At 46.9% G+C, this 8,674-nt stretch overlaps 1 protein-coding gene across 1 annotated transcript in view; it reads right to left on the reverse strand.

Moving 5' to 3' along the window:
• LOC146769596 (phospholipase A2 inhibitor and Ly6/PLAUR domain-containing protein-like) overlaps positions 1-3,513 on the reverse strand; it is a 142,639-nt gene extending 139,126 nt beyond the window's left edge. The window contains exon 1 of the mRNA XM_085640489.1: positions 3,413-3,513. Within this exon, the coding sequence (XP_085496615.1) occupies positions 3,413-3,464 (52 nt within the window). The 5' untranslated portion in view covers positions 3,465-3,513. The remainder of the gene's footprint in view (positions 1-3,412) is intronic.
• Positions 3,514-8,674: the final 5,161 nt, after the last annotated feature.

Here is an 8,674-nt window from a genome sequence, read left to right on the forward strand (position 1 = left end):
AATACCGAAATGAGTAAGTGTCTTCTGTGAATACCGAAATGAGTAAGTGCCTTCTGTGAATACCAACATGGTAGTAACTTTAGGATTTTGTCTTAAGTTAGATCTGTGAATCGGGCCCATTGTGTTTAAATCAGTATATAAGACATGTTACATGATTGAGAGGACTACAAGTTGTCATCCATACTGGCAGACAGTATAGTTTGAGTGCTCGGTATGGAGAAGCAAAAACTCAGAATAAAAAAAAATTAACATCATACTAAGAATTGATGTCTACCTGTTACGGGAGTCCTCGAAGGAACGTTGTCAGCCTGTACGGTGTAAGCCAGCAGGGAAGAACTACCTTTCTCAGTGGGCAATGCGGCGCATCTATGGCGTGCTGACGCCATTTCCTGCGCGTAACGCTGTTTCCGGCGTCGCGCGCCGGTGAAGAGAGGAGCACACAGACGCCGAGCAGGTGCCGGATATTCCTTATGGGTTCCTGTGAGCAGTCGGTCTGGATATAACTAAACGGTGGTCTGACGTGGTCGGGTAAGGGTGCACAAGCACCATCGAAGTCTTCAAGGTTATTCGAGTGTGGGGTTTGGTACGGGTGGACCGCGGCGCCTAAGACATTATCCTGGTAGTGCATACTCACTGTGCACGCGTTCTTGTACATTGTGCAGGAGACCAAATTGGCATACACCTGTGGAGTGAAATTAAGGTCTCTGGAGTATACTGGGTGATCCTGTATGAGTGTGTGAGAGAGAGAGAGAGAGCGACGCCGTGAAGTAAACGGCTCTGGCATTAAACCCCTCCATGCTCCGAGAGTGAGCCGAGGGAAATTTGGAGCACATCGATACAGGGTGGAGCACTGATGGCCGAAGCCGGGATTCGAACCGGCAACTAGAGTGCATTATCACCATTTGCCGAAGCCGTGTTGAGAAACGGTGGAGTTCATAGATGAGAGTTTGTTTATTCATTCCAAAAGGTTACAAAGACTGGCATGCAAATACCTATTGATTCTTTTGGTAATATCACGACCTGTTCTCTGTGGTGTTTGTAGTTAACGGGTACAAACAAACCCAAGTACGACCAGAGAAGACAAAACCTTTAAAGACGTTAAAATGAGGTCCAGTGATATTTTCTTTTACAGGTATTAAAAGCCTCCGCAGGGTATTTTCCCATGTAAATGTTTCCTTGGTAGACTACGCATAGATACAGTTGTTTAATGGTGTGCTTCTATTTTCACAGGTCTCCCTCCACGCTGTCCCCATCCTTTCCTTCCCTCCCTTGATCCGATCTAGCTCCTGTGCTGTAATAGCAATCGGAGAGGAAACGATCAAGAGGTGGAACCCTTTGTACAACGAACCAACTCCGAGGTGGTCGACGGATTCTACTCGTAGCTATTGGCGCTGACACTACCCAAATGAACCCTTTTCCCAACATTAGGATAATGAAAGACTGGGGGAAAAAGTCATAACGCTCCCATCTATACCATGCAGTTTGCATGCAGCGCTTTGATAACAGGTAATAGCTCACTGTTCTGTATTCGAATTTTAACTCATAAACTGCAAGTAACACAAGGATTTCTCTTACAAAAGGAGTAACCCTCTGACCTATTTCCATTGTTTGCATGATGCGATCATGTGGCATATTAACCCTCGGCGGTACCTCATGGTGAGTCAAAACTTCCACAAGATAAAACTCCAATCTCTCTCTAGGAAGAACATTAATCACCGGAATTATCTTGACATTTTTATTGTTGCCTGAAAATTGCTGGAGGCAGGGAAAGCAGTAGCAGGTGCTTTTAAAACCATAATATATTTGCAAACAGAGGGGCTTATTTGCAAGCATTGTGTGCCGCCAGAAAGTCGATTTTAATGACGCTCACTGCACACTGCACACTGCACACTGCACACTGCACAATGCACACTGCAGAGCCATGTCTACGAGGCCACGGAAAACCACACTGCATGGCTTTTCATGGCCTCGTAGATATGATGTTAGGGAACACAGCGTAAGTTGTTGTGTTACCTCACACAGAGATAGGGAGGCATACCATGGACGTTTCAGGGGTGTTTCCACATAACACCCATGGCGTTTGACACATTCCCGGATTTACAGCATGCTGTCAACCTGGGAATTCATTGGAAGCCCGTGCCTCCCCAGGGGGGGCGCAACAGTTTTCTTTGTGAAGGAAGATGTCCATTTCTGCACAACAACAACCTTGCCTGCGTTGTTGCTAGACAGCCATGTTTGCTCCTGCGCCATCTCATAGATACCGTGCATTCCTGCCCTTTTCTTTAGACGTAGGGCAGCGGCGCAGGAAGGCTTGCGGCGCTGCCCTATGCCAAAAATAAGTAAATGTTGCCCACAGTGCCTCCACCAGAAATCAGTGCCTCGTGCGGTACCACGTGATGCACCACCCTAGAACTGGCCCTGACTTTCGAACCCCGCACAGTCCACTGTAATTCAGCACCTCAAACCTGCCAACATATGACAGGTGCACAATGCACGATTAATACTCGGAAATACGGATTTTGTTGCTTAATGCATCCAATTCTGCATTTCTAGAAGAGAAAAGAGGGCTGTGGGTGATTAACTGGTCTGCAGTCCACAAATGCTACCCATGGGGATCGGACAATATAAATGACCGGTCACCTAGCAGAAGTCAGAGAGTCCAAATGGATCCTACACTGAGCTTTGTTGACAATTAACTTTCAACAGGTGATCCGAGCTCCCACCACCTACAAATCACCAACAAGACAAACTACAATACCTGCATGATAGGCAAACTCTGCGGCGCACACATGGAGGGGGAACTGCTCCAAGCGGGAAACTGGATGTGAACTGGACACCACGACCCAGGCTCAGATCAGCCTGAGGTGCCATCCTGGAAGGACCCTCACCGCTGGACATGGAAGGGACATGCAAGTCTCAGTCAGTGCTGGGGGGTCTCCAGCGCCGGTATCCTGGCGTCAAGCGTCAGGGCACATATATATCAAGGGTTGTGTTGCGTTTGTACCACGTTGCGTGGTGCAAAAGCAACATACCCCTTGAAATGTGAGTAACAACAGTAAGCTGGGACTCCTCACTGAAGCCAGCTCACTTCTAGGAGCTAGATTAGTTTGACTCTGTGGGAGCTCAGCCACAGCACATCTCAAGTGTTAAGACTCTCCCTCACATAATGTACAGGCTGAGGCTTTATGTTTGCAAAGAGCCTTTTGGATGTCAAAGGTGGGACTCACTATCACTTGGAAGTGGGGTGTAAATGAGAGGTGCAGGTGAAACGTTTCCTTAAGGCGGTGAGAGGGCCCTACCTTTCTGGCTTCCTCAAGAGCTTCTCAGACACCACTGAATCATTGCCTTGTCCCTCTGGAGCTCCTGGACGGCTGTGGGGGAAATGAATGAATGAATGAGTGAGCCCACTTACCTCCAGCAGTGAGTGCGCAGAGCAGGACCGCGGCTGTGAGGAGAGTCCTCATGGCGCACTGGAGTAGGTTGGTTGGCAGAGTGTGGGATGGAGCAGGGGAGCTTGTCTTCTACACACCCACTGTGGGGGACAGGGCTCTCACTGCAGAAAGGGGCGGGGTCAGGGGCTACCTGAGCCGCCCACAAGGTAAACAAACTGGTGACCCTCGCTGTGATTGGATGAGCTTCTGACACAACCGTTCCGCAAAACAGACTTTGTGAGCTGATGTAATGCACCCCTCTTGAGTAAATACAGCCTAAAAGCTCCTCTCAGCTGAGGGCTTCTAGCAGCTTTGTGAGCGTTTAATGTTGGTGTAAGTTACCTCATTCATGACCTGATATGTTTCATAGGTCAACCATCCAAAGGAAGCCGAAGGCATTTCCACCCGAGACGTAGATTTTAAAATACCAAGACAGCATCCTTTCCTGGCTACTAAACAGGAACAACATGTGTTTGATTAATCAGCATTTGTTAGAAAGACAGCTTTGTGGTTTTTTTCCACCAACTACAGGTTTTATATCTAAAGTTGCTATCTGATGAGCCTGCTTTGACAGGTTTGGTTGACAATATATGTTTTCTTTATATAACCAAGTTTGTAAGAGGTCATTACAGTCTTGGTTGTGTCTTTTCCATGTGCTCGGTGATTGCTCTGCACCTGTGCCCTCTTCTCTGCTGTTGCTCCTGGTCTGTGTGTTTGTTCCGGTGCAGTGGGGTGAACCCGCACTGTGGCCGCATCCTTGGAATGGCGCGTGCGGCGAGTAGACTGTCATTATACAATCACTTTGGTCCAGCACATACCTCAGTCCTGCATCAAATTTCAGTTCACTCCCAGCTGAGAATCCTCCCCTTCTGTGGTTGCAGTTGTTTTCATATTTGGTGGATCCTTCACCATTGATCCATCGCTCCCCTCAGTGGTGCACGCGTCTGCCTTCCACTCCTAAACCGACTCCTCTTTCCTCACTGGTTGTGGGGTACATCATAGTTTGCGTAACTGCTTCCTTGTGTTCCTCTTGCAGCCTTCTCCTAGTCCCCCAGGTCTTCCTTGGAACCTCTCCTCTGTTAATGCTGCTGCGCGATCCTCCTGCACCCCTGTGTCTCCCCTCTCTCTCAATGGGGGCTGCCCCTGGAGACACACCGGCTTCATCTCAGCCCCTGATGGCTTCTCCACCCTCAGAAGGAGGCGTCTGCGGCTGAGGGACTTCATGGCCTGCCAGGCTGAGTCCTCTCTGCCCTTTCTTCATGGACATGGGCCGGGAGCCTCCTGTCCCATTAATTACTTTTCAAATGTACAACTTGTATTCCTTGCATCAGTAAGTTGTTTCCGCCAAACAGCCCAACATTCTACAATTGTTTTGCAGAATTCCCTCCAGATACATCTGACACATGTGTGGGCCATACACCTGTTACGTCTTCTGGTTCATTACAAGCTGCGCGGTACTGGGGCAGGAGTAAATGCAGGTGAAATCAGTTTCAATGCATGGAAATGCAGCGCGAGTCCCATCCAATCATGAGCTCCAGCCAAATGAGCATGAAATGCGGAAGTGGGACTTGATTTACTGTAGGTGTAACACCAACATTCTTCACCTGCTCTAGGCAGGTGGTACGTAAGTGTGATGTCCTTTGTGTACGTGTGGGGGGTGTAAGGTAAGGAGGAGTGGAGAGGAAGGAAGGCGAAGCTACGATCAGTCACTGGGAGCATTGTTTAGAATTACATGATGACTAAGTCCTTCTGTGCAATCCCAAGGACGCCTCACAGTGCTGCTGGGGCTGTTTCTTGGCCCTGATTGGTTGGAGCAGTGGGGGTGGCGGAGGAGCCAATGTTATCTTCAGCAGCTGGAGAGTTTTTAAGGTCCTCCAATAGTGAAGTAGGAAGCCCTCCAGGGGCTCCTCACTAGTCTCAGGTCTAGTATTGCTGGTTCCAGAGTTATCAGGTCAGGGGATTGAGGCTACAATAATGCCTTACGTGAACAAACCAACAACTTCTAGTTGTCCAAAGAGGTTCCACCAAACTAATAATTTGGCCTAAAAGTATAAATTTGAATAATTTCATGACATTTTAGTCATGTTTTGTAAATCTTTGTGAACAAAAGTTTCAATTCCTCTGATTATTATCTGCCACCAACAGGCAAGAGTTGGGCATTGGAGGAGATGAGGGACATGAAGTGGTGGACTCACCTGATTATTGGTTCCCACATTAGTCAACAGTGAAGATGTAGGATGTGCAGTGGTGGACTCATCTAATTATTGGCTGCTAGCATTAGGCATTGGAGGAGATGTAGGACATGAAGTGATTTACTCTCTTCAATATTGGCTGCAAGCATTAGACAATGGTGAAGATGTAGGACAGAAAGTGGTGGACACTCCTTATTTTTATGCCAATATTAGGCAACTGTGAAGATGTGGGACATGAAGTGGTGGACTCTCCTGATTACTGGCTGCCAATGTCAGGCAATTGTGAAGTTGTAGGACATGGAGGGGTGGACCTGTTTCATTATTGAATGCCAGCATTAGGCGATGTAAAGATATAGGACATGAAGTGGTGAACTCGTCTGATTATTGTCTGCCAGCGTTAGGCAATAGTGAATATGTAGGAGAAGAAGTGATGGACTCTCCTGATGATTGGCCGCCAGAATTAAGCACTGGTTAAGATGTAGGACATAAAGTGGTGGGCTCATCTGATTATTGGCTGCCAGCGTTAGGCAATGATGAAGATGTAGAACATTAAGTGGTGGACTCTCCTTATTATTGACTGTCAGCATTAGATAATAGTGAATATGTAGGACGTGAAGTGGTAGACTAGTCTCTTGATAATTGGCTGCCAGTATTAGGCAATAGTGAAGATGTAGGACACAAAGTGGTGGACTCATCTAATTTTTAGAGGCCTGCATTAGGCAATGGTGAAGATGTTGGACATGAAGTGGTGGACTCTCATGACTATGGACTGCCTGCGTTAGGCAATGGTGAAGATGAAGAGACAAAGTGATGGACTCTCCTGATTAATGGCTGCTGGTATAAGGCGATGGTGAAGGAAAAAGATATGCAGTGGTGGACTCTCCTGATTATTGGCTGCCAGCATTAGGCAATAGTTAAGATGAAGGCAATGAAGTGGTGGACTCTCCTGATTATTGGTTGCCAGCGTTAGGCAATGGTGAAGATGTCAGATATGACATTGTTGACTCTCCTGATCATTGGCTGCCAGCATTAGACAATAGTGAAGATGTAGGACTTGAAGTGGTGGTCTCTCCTGATTATTGGTTGCCAGCGTTTGGTGATGGTGAAGATGTAGGTCATGATATGGTGGACTCTCCTGGTTATTGGCTGCCAGCATTAGGCAATAGTGAAGATGTAGGACATGAAGTGGTGGGCTCATCTGATTATTGTCTGCCAGCGTTAGGCACTAGTTAAGATGAAATCACATGAAGTAGTGGACTCCCCTGATTGTTGGTTGCCAGTGTTAGACAATGGTGAAGATGTAGAAGATGAAGTTGTGGAGTCTCCTGATTGTTGGTTCCCATATTAGTCAACGGTGAAGATGTAGGACATGCAGTGGTGGACCCGTCTGATTATTGGCTGCTGGCATTAGGCAATGGTGCATATGTAGGACATGAAGTGGTGAACTCATCTAATTATTGGCTGCCAGCATTAGGCAATGATGAATATGTTGGATACGAAGTGGTGGACTCTCCTAATTATTCACTGACAGTGTTAGGCAATGGTGAATATGTAGGAGAGGTAGTTGTGGACTCTCCTGATGATTGGATGTTAGCATTAGGCAATGGTGAAGAGGTAGCACACAAAGTGGTGGACTCTCCTTATTATTGGCTGCCAGTGTTAGGCAATAGTGAAGATGTAGGACATGAAGCGGTAGGCTGTCATGATTATTGGCTGCCAGCATTAGGCAATGGTGAAGATTTAGGATATGAAGATGTCGACTCTCCTAATTATTGGCTGCTAGCAATAGAGAATAGTGAAGATGTAGGACATGAAGTGGTGGATTTTCCTGATTATTTGCTGCCAGAGTTAGGCAATGGTGAAGTTGTAGGACATTAAGTGGTGGACTCTCCTGATTATTGCCTGCCAGCATTAGGCAATAGTGAGGATGTAGGACATGACGTGTTGAACTTTCCTGATAATTGGTTCCCACATTAGTCAATGGTGAAGATGTAGGACATGCAGTGGTGGACTCTCCTGATTATTGGCTGCCAGCATTAGGCAATGGTGAAGTGTAGAAGAAGAAGCAATGGACTCATATCATTATTGGCTGCCAGCATTAGGCAACTGTGAAGATGTGGGACATGATGTAATGAGATCACACTTTGGGTTTCTAATCCCAAAGTCTCTTGGATGATGAATCTGCACAGGAGTCTTCTGTGGCATACTTCCACACAAAAAACTCTAAAGCATTTGAGGCATAAAGTGAAACCCCACAGAAGGGTAACTTAGGACTGCTATGGCGCTTGCTGTTGATCCCATTGAGGGCGGTTCTAGGCAACAAATGGTCAATATTTGTCAAACAGGTATCACATTGATATATCTGGGAGCCTCTGTGGGCTCTGAGGAGGTTTGAGGACTGCCTTACGACTGCTGAGATGTGCGTTGTCTCTGTGTCCCTCTCTGTTTCCTGCGTGAACCTGCAAAAGACCTGTAGAGGCGTGCCCACTTTTGTGAACCACATTATTTGAGAGACAAACTTTAAGCTCTGTAAAGCCCCTTTCCTAGTGTTTAGTTTTGGGTGCCTGATGCTTGAAGTGTAGGAAGCTGGCAGCTTTGAGAGATATTCAGAGGTTTGATCTATTGTCCTGTGAACTTAAGGGACACAAATAAATGTGTGTGAAAACATACAGGACAGGCGTGCCTCCTCAAACTGGACTGACCGATATCCTGAGTCAATTTGGTTCACGTCCTTAAGAGTCTCACCACCATGAGGAATGAGTATGAAGACCAAGACAGCCCCTGCCTACTGCCTGACACTGCTCTGAAAGGTGCCAGCTTAATCACACCGAGGCCGGGTAGAGTGTGCCTTCCCATCTCGCAGTATGCAAATGATACCGCTATAATGGATCACGCTGGAGTCAGTCTACATAGCGCCCTCAACGCCATTCACCCTTACAACCAGGAAAATAAACTCCAGGTGAATCAAGGCAAAACCAAGGTTGTCGTCTTTGCTAGATTTACTCACAAAAACAAATTTGCTGGCAGCTCGTAGACCTATAAATCATGGCA

Source organism: Triturus cristatus, unplaced genomic scaffold (genome assembly GCF_964204655.1).
Source record: "Triturus cristatus unplaced genomic scaffold, aTriCri1.1 SCAFFOLD_291, whole genome shotgun sequence".
NCBI classification, from domain to species: domain Eukaryota; kingdom Metazoa; phylum Chordata; class Amphibia; order Caudata; family Salamandridae; genus Triturus; species Triturus cristatus.